Genomic DNA, 21,051 nt, shown 5'->3' on the forward strand with positions numbered 1-21,051 from the left:
AAAAGAATGCATTAATAATTGTTTGACTTATAATGCTGAAACAAGATTGCTTATTTTAATCATAAAAAGACCAAACACAGAGAAATTTGTTCACCATTCACGAGGGCCGTTCTTTCTTGTTCAGAAAGGCCTATGAGTGCGTGATTTGCGCTAATGCTTCTCCAGCTGCTATCAATTCAAGAGTTCTTGATGTTCAAGAACAAAATGAGAAGCTAAATCACTCAAATTCCACTTTCTCGACTTGTAAATCTTCTCAAAACCTTTTGAATTTCTCCATTTTTCTCAGAATGTTGCGTTATGGCGTCGTATTTCGTCTCATTTTTGTGCTGTTTCTTGCCCACGACGCCATTGAAGCGACCTCAAACCACGTGAGTAATCGAAAATCGGAACCTCATTTGGTTCCGATTTGCTACAAACGATTAGTTCAGTGAGTTGATTATGTGTTTTTTTGTTGTCTTTTAGGGTAATCGGTGGTTCGATCAAGAACCGATGATGGTGCCATTAATGGAGAACGTTGAGACGATGACGGCGGTGGCGATGAATGGCAATCGGCGGCAGCTGAGGAGCTTCCAGGTTTGTGCTCTCTGTACCTGCTGCGGCGGCGCTAGAGGAATGTGCCTTCCTTCTCCCTGTTGCTATGCCATAAACTGTAACATTCCTAATCGGCCCTTTGGCTTTTGCTCGTTTACTCCCAAGACCTGTAACTGCTTTGGCTGCCATATTTGAGCTTAGTTCTTATATCTATCTCTGTTTATGACATTGAAAATTGTTCTTAATTGTTTGTAATTGTTCTTAATTGTTCTTAATTGTTCATTGTTCTGATAGGAGAGATATCATAGCTTGTGCCATTTTGCTGATTGTTTCCAAGATTTGGCTTGTTGGGCTCTGTTTAATGGCTTTAATTGTGTTAATCCAAAAACCTTTTTCTTGATTTTGTTTGTTTGTGATCAAAATCTAGAGGGACTTCTTTTTTCTTTACAATCATTGCCTTTTTTTGCTACTGTTTTGATTCATTCCACCGTACTTTTTCCCTTTTGAAATAGCTTTTTAGTGAGGTGACCTCTTCTCGACTTAGGCATGTACTTTGGTGGAGAGGCTTCTTTGATGTCTTACCTTTTGATTTGAAAATGATAATGAAAGAAGAAGACGTTATCGTTGACGGTTTTTGGGCTGCTCTGCCACAATAGGCGGGTTGGTTCCTCTGTTGTCGGTGGAAGATCTTTAGTGAGGTGACCTCTTCTTGCCTTAGGCACGCATTTTGGTAGAGTGGCTTCTTTGTTGTCTTACCTTTTGATTTGGAAAGGATAATGAAAGAACAAGTCATTATAGTTGATGGTTTTTGGGCCGCTCTACCACAACAGGTGGGTGGGTGGGTTGGTTCCTCTACGGTCGACGGGTGCTCTTTAGTGAGGCTCTTCTCGCCTTAGGCACGTACTTTGGTGGAGAGGTTTCTTTGATGTCTTAACTTTTGATTTGGAAATGAAAATAAAAGAAGACGACGCATTGTCGACGGTTTTTGGGCTACCCTACCATAACAGGTAGGTTGGTTCCTCTGCTATTGGTGGGAGCTCTTGAATGAGGAGACCTCTTCTCGCATTAGGCACATACTTTGGTGTCTTAACTTTTGATTTAGAAATGAAAGTGAAAGAAGAAGACACATTGTCGTTGACGGTTTTTGGGCTACCCCACCATATCAGGCGAGTTGGTTCCTCTACTGTCAGCGGGAGCTCTTTTTTGAGTTGACCTCTTCTCGCCTTAGGCACGTACTTTGGTGAAGAGACTTATTTGGTGTCTTAACTTTTGATTTGAAAATGAAAATGAAAGAAGAAGACGCATTGTCGTTGATAGTTATTGGGCTACCCCACCACAATAGGCGGGTTGGTTCCTCTACTGTGCGGCGGGAGCTCTTTTTTGAGTTGACCTCTTCTTGCCTTAGGCACATACTTTGGTGTCTTAACTTTTGATTTGGAAATGAAAATGAAAGAAGAAGATGCATTGTCGTCAACGGTTTTGGGCTGCCCCGCCACAACAGGCAGGTTGATTCCTCTATTGTCGGTGGGAGCTCTTCAGTGAGGAGACCTCTTCTCGCCTTCGGTACGTACTTTGGTCACCTAGATCTCACCACGATATCATATGATTATACAAATTATTATCAAATGGGCTAATCCTCTTATTTTGTTTTTGCTTAGCTTTTTGTTTGATAACAGAAATGAGCAGACATCACAAATTGATAAAAAGCTTTTCCCATCAAGTGAAGCCAATGGTTGGTCTGCAGAAACAACAACATGGCAATTATTTGTTGAACTTTGATGCTTGGAGAAAGGTGCAAATTTCTGCTTCCCTATTTTCTTCGTTTTTGTGAAATTACGAAAGTACCCCTAATCTCAACTAAGCTTTATATTAGCTTGTACGGTTCGTTAAATTACAAGTTTAGTCCCATAAACTATTAATGTCGCATCGCGTCATATAGCTCTTTAATTTTTAAAAAGTATCTTGGAGGCAACAGTTATATGTTTAATAGGTATTTAATTGTCTTATTAGTCTTTGAACGTTGAATTTGACTGACGAACATATTAGGTACAAATTTAAAAATTGTTTGGGTTTTAATCGGTGGTAGATGATGAGATAGGTGCAAATTTCTGCTTCCCTATTTTCTTTGTTTTTGTGAAATTACGAAAGTACCCCTAAACTACAACAAGCTCCATATTTTAGAGTTCGGGTAGAGTTTAACTAAAAACAACTTTTATTGTTAGTTAAATTACAAGTTTAGTCTTATAAACTATTAACGTCTTCTTTAGTTTTCAAAAAGTATCTTGGAGGTAAGAGTTATATGTTTAATAGGTATTTAACTCTTTTATTAGTCTCTAAACGTTGAATTTGACTGACGAACATATTAGATACAAATTTAAAAATTGTTTGGGTTTTAATCAGTGGTAGATGATGAGATGAGATAGGTGCAAATTTCTGCTTCCCTATTTTCTTCGTTTTTGTGGTGTAATTATCAAGTGAAATTACGAAAATACCCCTAAACTACAACAACCTCCACATTAGCTTTTAGGATTCACTTAGAGTTCAACTAAAAACAACTTTTATTGTTCGTTAAATTACAAGTTTTGTCCCATAAACTATTAACGTTGCATCATATAGATCTTTAATTTTTAAACAGCGTCTTGAAATTAACGGTTATATGTTTTAACTGTCTGAAGAACGTATTAGGTACAAATTTAAAACTTTTCTGTAGAAGCAGGTGGTAGATGATGACATAGATGTGAGGAAGGAATTAATGAGAAGGAGATGGTAGCTGGGTGGTAGCCCCCATTAAACCTTATCCTGCTTCACTTCCACCAACTGTGTGCTCATGTCATGTGCTAAGTTTTTAATGCTTTCACTTTTTGGTCTTTTATGTCAACCATTAGTTCAAAAGTCGTCCCGTTCTCATCAATTTTGGTTCGATATTCTTTAAATTTTGACGACGATATCTATCTAATTATAAATTTTAAAGAGTAGTATTTTTATATATTGAAAATGAACGTTTCATTCACACAGCCTTATCCAAATCTACTTTGATTTTATTTAGAATCAAACAAAACTAAAGACCGAGCAACTTTATATGGAATAAATATGAAGAAAATTATAGCAGCGTTCTCCAATCGTTCCATACGAACTAGACTATTTATATATTTTATACTATTTTTAAATATATTATTTATAATATAAATAAATTAACAAACAACTGTACCATTGATTTAAATATATATATATATATATATTTAGGTTATTCCGATTCCAAAACGTAGTGTGTTTAATGTTAATAGATTATGTATATATTTGAGTAATTTTAAAGTATATTGTTTTCATTTTATATTTTTTGAAATTGGAAATTTTTGCGGTTCGAAAGTAATTGTCAAAAATTTTAAAGATTTTAAATATTTTATAAAAAATTGTCCAAAATATTTTGATCGTTCTAGCGTCTACTTAGCTTCTGATTAACATTTAGTACATGTCGGAGAAGGATTCTAAATTATTTTAAGAGTTATGGACACAAAATTAGACCGATAGAAAATCAATTTTATTAAATCTTTCTCAATAGTTTGAAAATTTTATTCTAATATTGAGACCGATCACTCTAGATTCTAATTTTTTTTATTTTTTTTTCCTTACTCTTATTGTAACCCGGAAGCATTTATTGTATTTAGTTCTATGATAATGTTGAACTATGTTAGGATGTTTATATATATATATATATATATTATCTAAGACTGTAGTGAACAGTTATGAATATCTATCACTAGTAGACGCATTTTAATAGATTAAAGCGAATAATATCTACTAGAAGTAGGCTTGAATTATTGGCGAAAATATTTTCACTTTATTCACTTTTCATGTACTTTAAACAAATAAAAAAAAAATTCATTAACTTTGAACAAATACACAAATTTCTCAACCAAACATGGCAATACATGAAATTACAACTTCACCCCTAAATCCAAACCCTAATTTATGAAAAAAAAAAATCCCCAAAAATAAGAAATTATTACAAAAAAAAAAAAAAAAAAAAAAAAAAAAAAAAAAAAAAAAAAAAAAAAAAAAAAAAANAACAATAAATTTACCAGAAACATTGCCAAATTTACAATAAAAAAATGCACATTTCATTTCTAATGGTAAATTAAGAATCAGTAAAATAAATTTGCAGTCGCCGTTGCACTTGTGGGTGCCATCACATTTGAAATAGGATGCACATAACGAAAGTAATAAAATCCAATGCAGATAAATATGAGCATTAAAGAAAAACCACAACCACATACTATAGGAACATAACAAATTTAAGAAGGGGATAGCTAAAAGAACCGCACAATTTTCTTAGACGATTGTTATCATCCAGATAAAGGAGCCTAATGCGAACAAAACAACAACAAATATCACAGAGGAAATCAACACATAATGAATTAAATTCGTACCGTCCAATTACGCGTCTTGGACAATCGTCGGGCAAGGGCATGAATGCAATAAGCAACATCAGCACGGGGCCTGATTGCCGATGTAGCAACCAAAATTTCTGAAACAAAAACAGGAAATCAATCCCACAAAAAGTAGATTTTGATTCACAGCAACAAAATGGATCTGACAAACAGCAATCACTCACTCCTGAGGTGTCTCTCTTTCGGCGGGCACTCGACGTGGTTAGTAGCTTTGACTATTGCCACATCCAAATCCTAAATACAGAATAAGATAATAGCAAAACTCACAAATCGGATCAAACGCCGATCGAAAAAGAATTAAAATGAATAAATAAAAGAACAAAAAGCGAGAGTAGAATTTAAAAAAAAAAAAAAAAAAACAAAAAAACAATTATATATATATATATATATATATAGATTAAGCTTATGAAGTTGAAGTATTTGTGTGGAGTTGAACCAAGGAAGCATAAAAGCCATCTTTGATATTAATCAAAGTATCATGCTTTCCTTTCTCCACGATCACTCCATTTTTCACCACGGCAATTATGTCGGCGTTTTTTATCGTGCTTAATCTATGAGCCACTACTACCGTTGTTCGGTTCACCATCACTTTATCCAAAGCATCTTGAACGACTCTTTCTGATTCAGCATCCAGTGCACTCGTAGCCTCGTCCAACAGTAGGATCTTCGGGCTCTTCACGATTGCTCGAGCGATCGCTACTCGTTGCTTTTGACCACCTGATAGTTGACCTCCCCTCTCTCCGACCACTGAATCATAGCCCTACATTGTTTGTTGAGGATTATTGGAAGTGAGTCCCACGTTGGTTAATTTAGTAGAAGATCATGAGTTTATAAGTGAGGAATACTATCTCCATTGATATAAGGCGTTTTGGGAAGCTCAAAGCAGAGCCATAAGAGCATATGCTCAAAGTGAACAATATCATACCATATCATACCATTGTGGAGAGTCGTGATTTCTAACATGATATCAGAGCTATGCCCTAAACTTAACCATGTCGATAGAATCCTCAAATATCGAACAAAGAATTGTGAGCCTCGAAGGTGTAGTCAAAAGTGACTGATGTGTCGAACAAAGTACGAATTGTGAGCCTCGAAGGTGTAGTCAAAAGTGACTGAAGTGTCGAACAAAGGGTGTACTTTGTTCAAGGGCTCTAGGGAAAGGAGTCGAGCCTCGATTAAGGGGAGGCTATTCGAGAGCTCCATAAGCCTCAAGGGAGACTTATAGTGTACTTTGTTCGAGGGGAGGATCCTAAGTGAGGAATACTATCTCCATTGGTATGAGGCTTTTTGGGGGAGCCCAAAGCAAAGTCACGAGAGCTTATGCTCAAAGTAGACAATATCATACCATTGTGGAGAGTCGTGATTTCTAACATTGTTAAATGGTTTGAGTTAGGTAAGTAAAAAAATACGCGATGAACAACAAAAACGTTTCATTTTCTCACCTGTTGCAAACCACTGATGAACTTGTGAGCGTTGGAAAGCTCAGATGCAGCAATTATCTCACTCTCGGTTGCATCTCCGCCCTTCCCGTACGCAATGTTAGCTCGAATCGTGTCGTTGAAGAGGACGGGCTCTTGACTCACTAACCCCATTTGTTGTCTCAACCATTTTAGTTGAAACTTATGAATCTCTATTCCATCAAGAGTGATACTACCAGAATCAGGATCATAAAACCTTTGCAATAGTGAAATGACTGTGGATTTCCCACAGCCACTTTCTCCAACCAAAGCAACAGTCTGAAAGAAAGAATCACAAAAATGAAAACTCGGGCAACGTTTTTTCAATGAATGTTCGAGTAATCGGTAAAAAAAACGATACCTTGCCCGATCTGATAGTCAAGCTGAGGTCTCGGAGAATTTGAACGTCAGGTCTAGAAGGATACTTAAAGCTTACATGTCGAAACTCGATCTCACCCTTTAAATTTTCTAATGTTTCACCTATTTCGATACTCGGGTCGATTTCGGATTTTCGATCAATCATGGAAAATATGGAAGCCGTGGCGTCTTTTGCCTTTGAAGAGTCGGGTGCAAGCGAACTCGATTGAGAAATGGCAATAGAAGCCATGGTTAAAGCAAAGAAAACCTACCAAACGAAACATGGGTTGTAAGTATTACGAGAGTACGAGATGACCATACGTTCGGTTCGACAGGTACTTACCCGAAAGATGTCGGAGACAGATGCTTTTCCGTCTTGAACGAAATGAGCACCGGCGTAGAATGTCGTGGCGTAGACAGCAAACAACAAAAAGAATGATACTCCAAATCCTGTCCCACTTATCAAACCTTGTCTTATGCCTGATTTCAATGGCCCTTCACATTTCTTTTTGTATAGTTCCATCACCTTTTCTTCAGCACAAAATGATGCAACTGTTCTTATACTCCCCACCGCGTCGGTAGCGACTTGGCTAGCTTGTTCGTACATCAACTACAAAACGATAAACGATGTCAACAGATACTCATACGAAGATCACATCAACTACAAAACGATAAATGATGTCAACGGATACTCATACGAAAATCTCAACCTCAAGAGATTTTACCTTAGAATCAGCACTAAATCCGGTCATAAACTTCGTTTGAACGAAGGCGTTGAGTCCGAGAAGGGGAAACATCGCTAGGACTATCAAAGCCAACTCCCAACTCGAAGCGAAAGCAATGACTAAACCAGCTGAAACAGATGCTAGATTCTCGACGAGTTGACTTAGTGCATCCCCGACTAGAGCACGTATGGTTGCAGCATTAGCCGAAAGGCGACCCCCGATCGAACCACTAGAGTTCTCGGTCCTATCGAACCAAGAAATCTCCATGTTAACAATCTTTTCGAAACAAAGCAATCTAATCCGTTGGATTAACTTGCAACCAGCCACAGAAAAGAAGTATGATTTAGCTGGAGCTGAAATGAATGATGCTACACCAAGCAACAACATAATCAATGCCCAAAATCTCGAGTCCTTTTTGAGTTCGTCGGGTGGTTTGTAAAACGTTCCGATTGCGTTGGCGAATAGTAAGCCGAAAATTGGAAGAACCATGCCGTGGACGACTGCAGCGACAGATCCAAGTAGAAGGATGGGAATTTCAGGCTTGTTGAGATATGCAAGTCGACGGAGTGGGACGGGTGAAGATCGTTCGGTGGCGTCGAGAGATGCGTTTTCACCTTCCATGGGAATATCTGAAATAGGAACTCCTGTTGGTAAACCAAACGAAACGGAGAGAGAGCGGCGGCTGCTGCTGTTTCCTACTCCGGAAGATCCCCTGCTGATGGATCGTTGCATCGACGTTGTTTTGCTATATCTTCTAAACGATCCCGACGTACTTTCTTGTCTAGTTTTATCGATTCCAGCTTCTTCGGATTCTTGGCTGACTTCTTGCAGCTTAATAAGCTGTGAGTATGGACCTTCAGGATCCTTTAGTAGTTCTGTGTGAGAGCCTGATCATTCAAAGTCAATATCAGAAACAAGCTCACCGCTAGCAGATATTGTCCTCTTTGGGCTTTCCCTTTCGGGTTTTCCCTTAAGGTTTTTAAAACGTGTTTGTTAGGGAGGACGTTTCCACACCCTTATAAAGAATGTTTCGTTCTCATCCCCAACTGATGTAGGATCTCACAATCCACACCTCTTCGGGGCCCAGCGTCCTCGCTGACACTCGTTCATCTCTCCAATCGATGTGGGATCTCACAATCCACCCCCCTTTGGGGCCAGCGTCCTTGCTGGTACACTGCCCAGTGTCCACCCCCCTATAGAGCTCACCATCCTCGCTAGCACACCGCCCAGTGTCTGGCTCTGATACCATTTGTAACAGTCCAAGCTCACCGTTAGCAGATATTGTCCTCTTTGGGCTTTCCCTTAAGGTTTTTAAAACGTGTCTACTAGGGAGAGGTTTCCACACCCTTATACAGAATGCTTCGTTTTCCTCCCCAACCGACACGGGATCTCACAGATCATAACCCACAAACAATAGCGAACCAATATGAGGAGTGTTCGAAAAAAGGAAGAAAGAACTTGTTTAGTACCTTTTTCGACCATCTTTCCTTTATGAATGACAGCAATCATGTCAGCATTCCTTACGGTGCTTAAACGATGAGCAACGATTACGGTAGTACGATTAAGCATGATACGGTCCAATGCTTCTTGCACAACATGCTCGGATTCGGCGTCGAGTGCACTCGTAGCTTCATCTAGAAGTAAGATTCGTGGATCCTTTAGAATTGCTCGAGCAATGGCAACTCTCTGCTTCTGACCACCAGACAGCTGAGTTCCGTGCGCACCGACAAGCGTGTCCAGTCCCTAGATTCAATCAAGACTCCAAATATTAGAAGCTAAACATTCAAAGCTACTATTGATGCGTTAAACGTGTAGCGAACGTCGATACCTGAGGAAGTTTGTCGATAAATTTCCAAGCATTGGCGAGCTCAGCTGCTGCTTTTATCTCGTCATTGCTCGCACCGTCTTTTCCATAAGCAATGTTATCTCTTATGCTCGACGTAAACAACACGGGTTCTTGGCTGACCAGCCCGATTTTGCTTCTAATCCATTTTAGCTGAAGCTCTTTCAGGTTAATGCCATCAATAAGAACTTCACCCATACTTGGATCATAGAATCTCTCAATTAGACTTATCACAGTTGACTTTCCACTTCCACTTTGCCCGACCAAAGCTGCGGTCGTACCGCTCGGGATTTTGAGGGAAAATCCCTTGAAAATTGCCTCGTTCGGTCTCGTAGGATAGCTAAAATGAACATCTCTCAATTCTATATCACCCGAAATGTCGTCTAACGTCTTTCCTTTCGTGTCGTAAGCATCAATCAAAGGCTTCCTCTTGATAGTTTCAAACATTTTAAAGGCTGCAGCTTGACCAGCACCAAATGCACTTAAGCATGGAGAAGCTTGGCCAAGAGACCTGATAATTAGCAACGAGTTAAGTAAGATATAACGCGACGTTTCCGATGAACTACGTAACGTGCAATGGCACAAATGTAAATAAAACTTACATGGAACCGGTTAACACGGCAATGACAACGTTAATAACTTCTCCTCCCGAGTATCCTTTATCCAAAATCAACTTTGCGCCGTACCATATAGCCAATGAATAGCTGCAGAAAACTACAGCTAAAATAGTTCCGAAACCAAGTCCGACGGCCAAGCCTTCGTGAACACCCGATCGATAAGCAGTCACGAGAAACTTCTTATAATTGCTCACAGCTTGTTTCTCTCCCGTAAACGATGCAACCTACAAAGAAGCAAAGTATTATGCGTCGTCTTTGATAAAGAATAGATAGTCGCTAAGACAACGATAACTATATAGTGTACCGTTCTAATTGAGCTGATTGTCTGCTCGACGACATCGGCTGCTTTCGAGTAAGCACCTTGACCACGGGAAGTCACTTTGGTAACAACTAGCGATGTTACGCCCCCAGAAATCACGAGTAGAGGGAGCGTCGATAACATGACGAGCGTTAGAAGCCACCCTTTAATGAAAGCTATTATAAAGCCTCCAAAGAATGTTGATATAAGCTGTATACATTTTCCGACCTGAATGAAGAAGAAATGGATTTCTTAAGCATCGAGCGTTTTTCTTGGAACGTTTTATAGAAAATGTTGTTACCTTCTCCCCCATTGCATCTTGTATAAGCACGGTGTCGCCCGACATCCTATCAACCACCTCTCCGGTGTTCGTTTCCAAATCAAAGAACGAAACGTCTTGTCTCAATATAGTTTTGAGATACAAACCTCTTATTCTTGAAGCTTGCCTCTCTCCTGTGACCATCCAACTCGACACCTCTGGTATACAAAAAACAAAGAATTCGACAATCAGAAACGTTTATGTAATGGCCCAAGCACACCGCTAGCAGATATTGTCCTCTTTGGGTTTTCCCTTTCGAGTTTCCCCTCAAGGTTTTTAAAACATGTCTGCTGGGGAGAGGTTTTCACACCCTTATAAAGGGTGTTTCGTTCTCCTCCCCAACAAATGTGGGAAGTTACAATCCACCCCCTTTGGGGCCAGCGTCTTTACTGGCACACTGCCTCGTGTCTACCCCCCTCCAGGGAATAGGCTCCTCCCTGGCACATCGCCCGGTGTTTAGCTCTGATACCATTTGTAATGGTCCAAGCACACCGCTAGCAGATATTGTCCTCATTGGGCTTTCCCTTTCGAGCTTCCTCTCAAGGTTTTTAAATCGTGTCTACTAGGGAGAGGTTTCCACACCTTTATAAAGGGTGTTTCGTTCTCCTCCCCAACCAATGTGGGATCTTACAATCCACCCCCCTTCAGGGCCCAGCGTCCTCAATGGCACTCGTTCCTTTCTCCAATCGATATGGGCACACCGCGTTGTGTCTACCCCCCTTCGAGGAATAGCCTCCTCGCTAGCACATCGCCCTGTGTCTGGCTCTGATACCATTTGTAACAGCCCAAGCACACCGCTAGTAGATACTATCCTCTTTGGGCTTTCCCTTTCAGGCTTCCCCTCAAGGTTTTTAAAACGCGTCTACTAGGGAAAGGTTTCCACACCCTTATAAACGGTGTTTCGTTCTCCTCCACAACCAATCCAGGATCCTACAGTTTATGCAACACAACACGAATTCAATACTCGGAATCGAAAAAGTCTTACGGATAAAAGCCGCTACACCACATCCAATTGCTAAGTACACAAATTTGAGACTGACCTGCACAAGAACAGTTTGAAATCAATAAAGTTTATGAAATGAAGCTTTTCTTGTAGTAAAACAAAAAGGGATTCTTCCCTTACCTTGGAAACAGCTTTAACTATATCTGTGTTTCTCTGATTAATACCAAATGAATTAGTCAATTCACCAAACAAAATGGTCATAAGGGGTAGAGAGAGTCCATTCCCGATGGCACCGATCGAGCCAACGATCATTAGAAGAACATCGGTCGATTCGGCAAAGGAGAACAGCTTGAAGAACGGAACCGATTTCGTTTTCGTGTCCTCATTTTTGTTCTTCATTTCATTGCTTCTTGATGAGCTTGGATGATCTGTGTTGTTTGAGTTTCCATCTACACCATTTTCTATCTCCATTTTGGTGTCTTAAATTCAAGTTCTACCAACTGGAAAACAGTACACAAAAGAATGGCTTATTAGCATCATTGCTTTGAAATCTAGAACATATTTCATTAAAAAGTAGCAGAAACTTGTACAATATGAAACACCGAGCGCCTAAGCCCACTACTAGTAGATATTGTCTTCTATAGGCTTTCCCTTTCGGGGTTTCCCTCAAGGTTTTTAAAACGCGTCTGCTAGGGAGAGGTTTCCACACCCTTACAAAGAATGCTTCGTTCTCCTCCCTAACCGATGTGGGATCTCACAATCCACCCCCTTGGAGCCAAGCGTCCTCACTGGCACTCGTTTCCTTCTCCAATCGATGTGGGACCCATCAATCCACCCAATTCACCCCCTTCGGGGCCCAGCATCCTTGCTGGCACACCGCTTCGTGTCCACCTTCTTTAAGGCTAAGCCTCCTCGTTGGCACATCAATCGATGTCTAACTCTTATATCATTTGTAACAGTCCAAGCTCCAGATATTGTACTCTTTGGGCTTTCCTTTTCGGGCTTCCCCTTAAGGTTTTTAAAACGTGTTTGCTAGGGAGAGGTTTCATACTCTTATAAAGAATATTCCGTTCTCCTCCCCAACCAATGTGGGATCTCACAATCCACCCCTTTTTAAGACCCAGTGTCCTCGCTAACACTCGTTCCCTTCTCCAATCGATGTGGGACCCCCCAATCCACCCTCTTCGGGGTCCAACATCCTTGCTGACACACCGTCTCGTATCCACCTTCTTCGGGGCTAAGCCTCCTCGTTGGCACATCACTTGGTGTGTGACTTTGATACCATTTGTAATAGCTCAAACTCTTTGAAATTTCACTTTCGAGCTTCCCCTCAAGGTTTTTAAAACATGTTTGCTAAGGAGAGATTTCCACACCCTTAAAACTTCCCCTCAAGGTTTTTAAAACATGTTTGGTAAGGAGAGATTTCCACACCCTTAAAAGAACACTTCGTTCTCCTCCCCAACTAATGTAGGATCTCACAATCCACCTCCTTCGGGGCCAGCATCCTCGATACCACACCGCCTCGTGTCCACCCAATGTCTAGCGCTAATACCATTTGTAATGATTCAAACTCACCGCTAGCAGATATTCTCCTCTTTGGGCTTGCTTCCCCTCAATGTTTCTAAAACGCGTCTCCAGGGGAAAGTTTACACACCCTTATAAAGAAGGTTTCGTTCTCCTACGAACGACGAAAATGGCATAAAAAGCTGAAAATCAAATGAGAAACCAAAACCAAAACCAAATGAAGAACAAAAAAAAGCTCCCCAAAATGCTCTACCATGGAAATAAACACAGAAAACAAGAACAGTCAAGATCAAAACCATGATCAAAGGCTTCATTGAGAAGAACTATCCCAAACCCACATGAAAAAGAATGATACCCACAACAGAAACCATCCTGGAAAGGGACAACACAACCACAAGAAAGCTCCAAAGCACCAAAAAAAAGAACAAAAAACAAAAAACAAATACAAGTGGGTGCCAAACCTTGCAGAAGATCAAAGCAAAAGAACACCACGAGCACCTCCTGGGAGGAGCACTTAGAACAAAGAGCTCTTAATGGCACCACTTCCTTAGGCAGAGCTTTATAAAGGGCTTCCTTTTTTGATTTTGTTGATGGGTTTTAAAAGAAAAACAAAACCCATTTTCCAAAATTCAAAGCCACCAACAATCCTTTGAAACATCCACACGTCTGCTTGTAAGCTAAGTAAAACTGTTCCCTCATCTGAATATAAAATTCGCCGTTTTGACTTTTTTGAAGAACAAATGTTCGTCTTTTCTTCTTCCTCTGGTCTAGAACATGGAACATGTGGAGATTCCACCTCGGTTCGAGAGGAGAACGAAACATCATTTTATAAAAATGTGGAAATCTCTCCCTGACATACTGTGTTTTAAAAACTTTGAGGATAAGCTCGAGAGGAAAAGTCAAATAGGACAATATTTGTCGATGGGTAGACACAAGGCGATGTGGACCCTGAAAGAGAGTGGATTTGGTGGGGTCCCACATCGATTGGAGAAAGAAACGAGTGCTAGTGAGGACGTTGGGTCCTAAAGGGTGTATTGTGAGATCCCACATCGGGTTTTGTGAGGGAGAGTGGATTTGGTGGGGTCTCACATTGATTGGAGAAATGAACGAGTGCGAGCAAGAAAACTAGGTCCGGAAGGGTGTATTGTGAGATCTCACATGGGTTTGCGAGGGAGAGTGAATTTGGTGGGGTCCTACATTGATTGGAGAAAAAAACAAGTGCAAGTGACAACGCTGTGTCCTGAAGGGTATATTGTAAGATCCCACATCGATTTGTGAGGGGGAGTGAATTTGGTGGGGTCCCACATCGATTGGAGAAAGGAACGAGTGCGAGCGAAGAAGCTAGGTCCTGAAGAGTGTATTGTGAGATCCCACATCAAGTGTGAGAGGGAATGGATTTGATGGGGTCCCACACGATTAGAGAAAGGAACAAGTGTCAGCGAGAACGCTGGGCCTTGAGGGGTGTATTATGAGATCCCGCATCGGTTGTGAGGTGAACGAAATACCCTTTACAAGGGTGTGGAACCCTCTCCTACCCGACCCATTTTTTAAATCTTGAAGGTAAGCTTGAATGGTAAAGTCTAAAAAAGACAATATCTGTTAGCGGTGGACTCGACCCGTTACAGAATATTACAACGAGGCAATGGATTTGTATCAAGAAATGAGCAGGAACAGTAAAGATCTTGATTGTCCATTACTTGAATCGGTGCTCTGACAGCAAAATTGTTATTAGAAAAAACAACACTTTTCCCAGAAGATTGAATAACGTGGCCTTTGTCGGGCACACTGTTCATTTATTTATTCAACTTTTGACTTGCTTCCTTTGAAAATCAACGAATTTCATATGGGAAAAAGTAAAGGGTTCATTTAACACGAAAAGTCCAAAGCGGCTCGATATAATGAGCCCGAGAATTTTCCGTTTAGACATGAAATGGAAGAGAGCTCCGAAAAATTTCTAACAGTATAAAATTGAGATTCATTAGATAAAATGGAATCGGGAATTTTCATTTCGACCTGAAATGAAAGAGAGCGATAAGACACTTTATCCGATTAAATAAACAGGGATAAAGATTATATTCTCCGTCTCCATCCTCACTCAATTCTCGACCCCTAAATATATAAATTATATTCTTTGTCCTTATTCTCGTCAAATTCTCAACTCCACCTATATATATATATTTTATTTCTATTTTTAAGCGTCAAAAAATTAAATTACAATATTAAAATTTAAATTTTTAAATATTATACCAATGTTTATAAAAATTTATTAATATGTTTTATATATTGAAAAATGAAATTTTTTTTTATTAAAAATTCTTTTGAAATTAATAATTTATTATAAAAAAATTTTAAAAATTTATCTAAGAAATTTGTGTCCCGATCCTTATAAAAATAAATAATAAATTTTATTAGTTGAGAATCACGAACGAATCAAGTGAAAAGTCGATGCGAGAATAAGAATAATAATAAATAAATAAATAAAATAATGACTTGAATTTTACTTTGATAAATATTAATAAATAAATAATGCTTAATTTAAATAAGTAGTGATTAAAAAAATTAAGAAATAATGAATGATTGAGATTTATTGAATTAATAATTTTAATTTAAGATAATGAATGATTGTGATTTATTGAATTAATAATAATTTTTTTAGGGTATAATTCAAACTTTAATATTTTAAAACAATATTTAATATTTTTTTAGGGTATAATTTAACTATTAAATTACACTTTAATTATTTAAGGATATTTTAAAACTTTAAAAAAAAATCAAAATTTAAGAATATTTTTATTAATACAAAGAATAAATTAATTTAAAATATTTAATTTTATTATAAAAAAAAAGATTTCAACTGATTAAATAAAATTTAAGTTATATTTTAAATAGTTTAATTAAAAAAATATTAATACTTAATTTAAATTTATTATTTGGGTAATTGATATATTAATGGAATTAATGCTTAAATTAAGAATACTAAATAAAAAATCATGATTTAATTAGTTATTTTACCACAATACCATTTACTTTTTATTTTGTATAATAAATATATTAATTATTACATTTAAATAAACTAGTTTTTTAAACAGTTTCCCACTTTTTAAATGCTTTCTTTTTATAATATTTATTTATTTATTTATTTATTTGATTTAATAATTTTTAAAAATATATATTTAAATTATTTGTAAAAGAGAATTGATAATTATATATAAATATTTTAAATAAAAAAATAACATAATTCAACTAATATTTAAATAGAAAATAAAAAAAGAACAAAATAATTTAGGTTTTTCCTTTTTTTCTTTTTTTTTTTTTTTTTTTGAAAATTTTGGATGGGAAACCATATACTTTTAAATATTTGAAAATTCAATATATTTATATAAAAATTGTATTTTTAGCATTTTTTAAATTAAAAAAACGTTCTATAATTTTTCCGTCTTTCCATATATAATTGATCGGAGTTGCTATTAAAACACGGGGAATAAAAACTTTCCCAAAATGGCAAAAACTTGTTCGGAGTTGCTACTAGAACCTAGCACGTTACTGGTCCGTCTCTGACTCTCAGAGCCCCATTGCTCCAAAATATCATTATCACGTGCTATATAAATTCAGGTACAATCTAAAAATAAACGGGTAGTATAAGTCACCCTAAAAATGCTTAGTAAGAAGCTCTACTTACAAGACGTTAGCACTTGAAAATAATAAAGTCATTGTTAATTAAACGAAATTGGTAGCGACGATGAATTTGTCTCAAATGAGTGATAAACAACCGATAAGGATTCAACAATGGTGACAAATTCTCAAGCAAGACAACACTTACACAACCGACCACAACTGAGAGCAACGGTAAAATGTTTCTGGACAGTCTAGCAAGACCATCGAAATTATATCCGATAATTTATTTTTTTTCGTTGAAGTCTTAACTATTGTTTAAATTCGTCGAACAAAGAGAAGATTCCTTCCCGAGAACCCAACAAATGATGCCATGCCATCAAAGCCAACATCAAGAGGGAAGAAACCTAACACTCGAAGAAAAGTTGATATTCTAAGGCCACCAAAAGTTGCATTATGCATTGCTATCAACCATGAAGAACAAATGCCTTCTTCATGAACAAACCATGTCCACGATCTTTGTTTATCAAATGATACTACGATATACTTTTTCAAAAGTTAGCAACTTTCTTAAAATCGAAACAATTTGATCTATTTTGATTCTTAGTTCGTTTCAATTCTGTAACGAACAGTACCCAGAATTCAGATAAGGATACGAAGTTTAAATTTGACATCTGATAGTCCCGACATTTTCCTACGATATGGTTAGGTTACTGACTCCTTGTTTCTAAGAGTGAAGACTATCTCCACAGACCAACACGAGTCTTTCGACAATATTTTGTCCTCACTCACATGCATCTTTCTATGGTTATCGAAAAGGAAGATGCTCCTTGTTGGTATATATATTAACTTTCATTTACTTTAAATTTTTCTTAGTCATCATCTCTTAAGAGTATGGTCTAAGTTCATTCATGCATCCCTCCTTTACTTGAATGTCACACATTCAATCAAAATTATAATATATTGGAATCTTATTCAAAACGAGATTTTTATTAAAATCAACGTACATTATTGATTTGAATCTCCAAACCACTTAAAAAAAATATTTCAGGGTGAGTATCGAACTTTGAAGGCTCATTTGGAGCGTTGAATTTGTGATATCGCACATTGGTTGGAGAGAAGAACGAAACACCCTTTATAAGGGTGTGGAAACCTTTTCCTTAGCAGACACGTTTTAAAACCTTGAGGGGAAGCCGGAAAGGGAAAGCTCAAAAAGGACAATATCTGCTAACGATGAATCTGGACCGTTACAAATGGTATCAGAACCAGACACGAGGTGATGTGTCAGTAAGGACGCTAGCCCCGAATGGGGTGAATTTGGTGGTGGTCCCACATGGGTTGGAGAAAGGAACAAGTGCCAGCGAGGACACTAGGCCCTGAAAGGGGGTGGACATATGTACTTATGTATTTGGCATCAAATTCTCGTAAAAGAAAACCGAAGCATAAACTCTTTTGCATCGTTTTTCTAACCATATATTTAAATATGAGTATCACTCAGCTGAATAAAACATAAAACGACCGAAAAAAAGTAAAAAACCCGAATCTCTCACATTCTTGTTTGTTGAATTAAAAGAACACTTATATCTGATATAAAAATAAATATTTTAAAGATCATATTCGAAGTCATAAATTTGTTTTTAGTTCAACGAAGATATCTAAACTTCTAACGTTTTAATCGATGATATACGTCATTAATGGAGTGGTTGGGATGTTCGGACCCTAAAGGAACGATGACGTTCGTTATGGTGGTGTCTTTTAATTGTTTATTGAGGAGAAAATGATGGAATGTATGTAAACCTAATTGATAATTAAATTTATTAATATATAATCTTTTAGCTTATAGTTTAAATTATTAAAAATATTTTTTAATTTTGTATTCGTCTAAAAAAATATTTTTAAATTTTTAAAAAAATTTAAAAAATGCCTTTTAAGTTAAAATAAAAAACCGTTAATATTTTATTTCAAAATACTATTTAATTTTTAAAAAAGTCTCCGACTTTTAAGAGTATTTAAAAAATACTCATGAATTTTAAAAAATTTAATTAATACACTTAATTTAAAAAAAAAAAAAAAAAAAAAAAAAACTTCAAAAATAGCTTTAAGAAAAATACTATCGAGCAGAGAGAAGGTGACCTTTCAATAATTTAGGGTCCCATAGTTATATGGTGTAAGCCGTTGTTGTAACACCAATTTCAATCTTCCAAATCTTACTTGCAAAACACTCTTTCGAAATCTCTCTGCCCCCGTTTTCTAAAACTTTCTTCTTGAACCGGGGCCAGAGGCTCGAGCATACGTCATTTGGCCGTAGGCGACCCAAGAACAAATTGGCTTAACTCACTTGTTGCTAAGAAATGAGTGCTGCACAATTGCAAGTCCGCTGCCATCAAAAGTGCGATTGTGACGAGTGGGTGCTAGTAAACGATTTTCATCCATATATTGACAGTAATTTTTTTTTAATTTCTTTTTAGGGTGTTAATGCTATTTTTAAAATTGTATAAATATTTTTTAAACATAGTATTAATAATAAGAATATTTTTTACTTCTTTTTTGAAAGTTCAAGAATATTATTGAAACTTTTGAAAATTCAGTGGTTCGACAAAATACAAAGTTTAGGGTTTTTTTTTAAACCACAACTGAGTCAAGAATTCAAACTTAATCTTATAACGACTGTTTAGGTTATTACTTGAACATGATGTTCCCGTGTATAATCCATGTACTGTTCAAGATTACATTAATAACCCTGAATTTTTAATACAATAGATAATCTTAATTGTAAAAGAAAATAATCAAAATTATTATTAAGATTAAATAATTAATTATTAGACTTTAGGACATAAATCCCAAAAAAGGATTTTTTTTTTTTTAATTTTAGCACCCAAGGATTTATTTTCATTTTGTTATTATTATAGAAATAACAATTTAGTACTTAAACTTATATAAAATTTAATTTCAATTTTTTAAAATTTGTAACGGTTTAATTTTTTAAAATTGAATTTATTTTTTTAATTGATTATAATTTTAGCAAAAATAGATATAAAATTAGGCTAAAAAAATCAAATTTTAAATAAATTTATTGGAGGTGCCAATGGTGATAAGAATGTTGGTACCACATTAAATTATTTTTTAATTAATATTTTGTTTAATTAATAGATTTTTTTTTTTCCATTTTTATTATTATAATCCAAATTATTTGTAATTAAAAATAATTTTGGGACCATTTAAAAAAATTATAATTGAACTTTGTCATTAGAAAACAAACCAATGGGGTTTTAAAAATTATTTTAGAAAATGGCTAATTTCAATAATTCAAGTTTCAACTACTACAATTTGTTCTTTTGTTTTTAACCTATTTGAAGTATTTAAGAGAAAATAATAATGAACGGGTGTACTAACTCATGCTTCGGATTTGTATCGGGATTTCAAATCTAGATTTGGTATTTTCATGCATTTCTTACATTACGATCACGTTATTTGTGAGATCCTACATCGGTTGGAGAGAGGTACGAAACATTTCTTATAAGGGTGTGGAAACCTCTCCCTAAAAACGGATTTTAGAATCGTGAGACTGATGACGGTGTGTAACGAGCCAAAACGGATAATATTTGCTAATGATAGGCTTGGGCTGTTACAAATGATATTAGAGACAGACACTGGAGGGTGTGCCAACAAGGACGTTGAGCCCTCAAAGGGGGTGGATTGTGAGATCTCACATCGGTTAGAGAGGGGAACGAACAATTTCTTATAAGGGTAAAGAAACCTCTCCCTAACAGACGTGTTGTAGGGTGTGGAAACCTCTCCCTAAAAACGAATTTTAAAACCGTGAAACTGATGACAATATGTAACGAGCCAAAACGAACAATATCTGCTAACTGTAGGCTTGGGCTATTACAAATGGTATGGGCTATTACAAATGGTATTAGAGATAGACACTGAGTGATGTGTGCCAACAAGGACGTTGAGCCCTCAAGGGGGGTAGATTGTGAGAGCCCACATCGGTTAGAGAGTGGAACGAACCATTCCTTATAAGGGTAAGGAAACCTCTTCCTAACAGACGTCTTTTAAAATTGTGAGACTGGTAACGATATGTAACGGGCCAAAGCAAACAGTATCTACTAGCGGTGGGCTTAGACTATTACATTACTTGACTTGAGTTACTTCTAAAAGTAAAGACTAACCCCACAAACTAACACGAGTCCGACATGATTACATTACTTACTTAAATTGAATTGCTTCATAGAGTCAAGACTATCCCGACAAACTCACACGGGCTCTTTTAGCATGTTTTATTCTCATTCACTCCTAGGAAATCGGTCATCCAACATAGAACTGCTTCAAGTCAAGCACGTTTAAATTTGAAGTTTCTATGATTGAGCTACC

At 36.9% G+C, this 21,051-nt stretch overlaps 2 protein-coding genes across 4 annotated transcripts; one reads left to right on the forward strand and one right to left on the reverse strand.

The window, feature by feature from the left end:
* The first annotated feature begins 59 nt into the window (after nucleotides 1–59).
* LOC111444031 lies at nucleotides 60–886 on the forward strand. The gene is made up of 2 exons (XM_023081942.1): nucleotides 60–368; nucleotides 463–886. Exons 1-2 carry the CDS (start codon nucleotides 288–290, stop codon nucleotides 724–726), a joined length of 345 nt encoding a protein of 114 aa, XP_022937710.1. The 5' UTR covers nucleotides 60–287; the 3' UTR covers nucleotides 727–886.
* Nucleotides 887–5,356: 4,470 nt separating this feature from the next.
* Nucleotides 5,357–13,654, reverse strand: LOC111444023 (ABC transporter B family member 21-like). Of its 3 annotated transcripts, none has more exons than XM_023081928.1 (13): nucleotides 13,524–13,654; nucleotides 11,719–12,038; nucleotides 11,581–11,635; nucleotides 10,578–10,753; nucleotides 10,283–10,504; nucleotides 9,964–10,202; nucleotides 9,347–9,872; nucleotides 8,988–9,261; nucleotides 7,519–8,405; nucleotides 7,137–7,403; nucleotides 6,798–7,061; nucleotides 6,422–6,715; nucleotides 5,357–5,739 (listed from the first exon to the last, which is right to left on the reverse strand). In XM_023081928.1, exons 2-13 carry the CDS (start codon nucleotides 12,007–12,009, stop codon nucleotides 5,383–5,385), a joined length of 3,852 nt encoding a protein of 1,283 aa, XP_022937696.1. In that variant the 5' UTR covers nucleotides 12,010–12,038; nucleotides 13,524–13,654; the 3' UTR covers nucleotides 5,357–5,382. The 3 variants fall into 3 exon arrangements, with proteins under 3 accessions (XP_022937696.1, XP_022937697.1, XP_022937698.1); XM_023081929.1 differs by lacking the exon at nucleotides 13,524–13,654 and adding an exon at nucleotides 13,114–13,133; XM_023081930.1 differs by lacking the exons at nucleotides 11,581–11,635; nucleotides 13,524–13,654 and having other exon boundaries at nucleotides 5,358–5,739; nucleotides 11,719–11,794.
* Nucleotides 13,655–21,051: the final 7,397 nt, after the last annotated feature.

The sequence above is a fragment of the Cucurbita moschata genome, unplaced genomic scaffold (assembly GCF_002738365.1).
Source record: "Cucurbita moschata cultivar Rifu unplaced genomic scaffold, Cmos_1.0 Cmo_Scf00006, whole genome shotgun sequence".
In the NCBI taxonomy this organism is placed as follows: domain Eukaryota; kingdom Viridiplantae; phylum Streptophyta; class Magnoliopsida; order Cucurbitales; family Cucurbitaceae; genus Cucurbita; species Cucurbita moschata.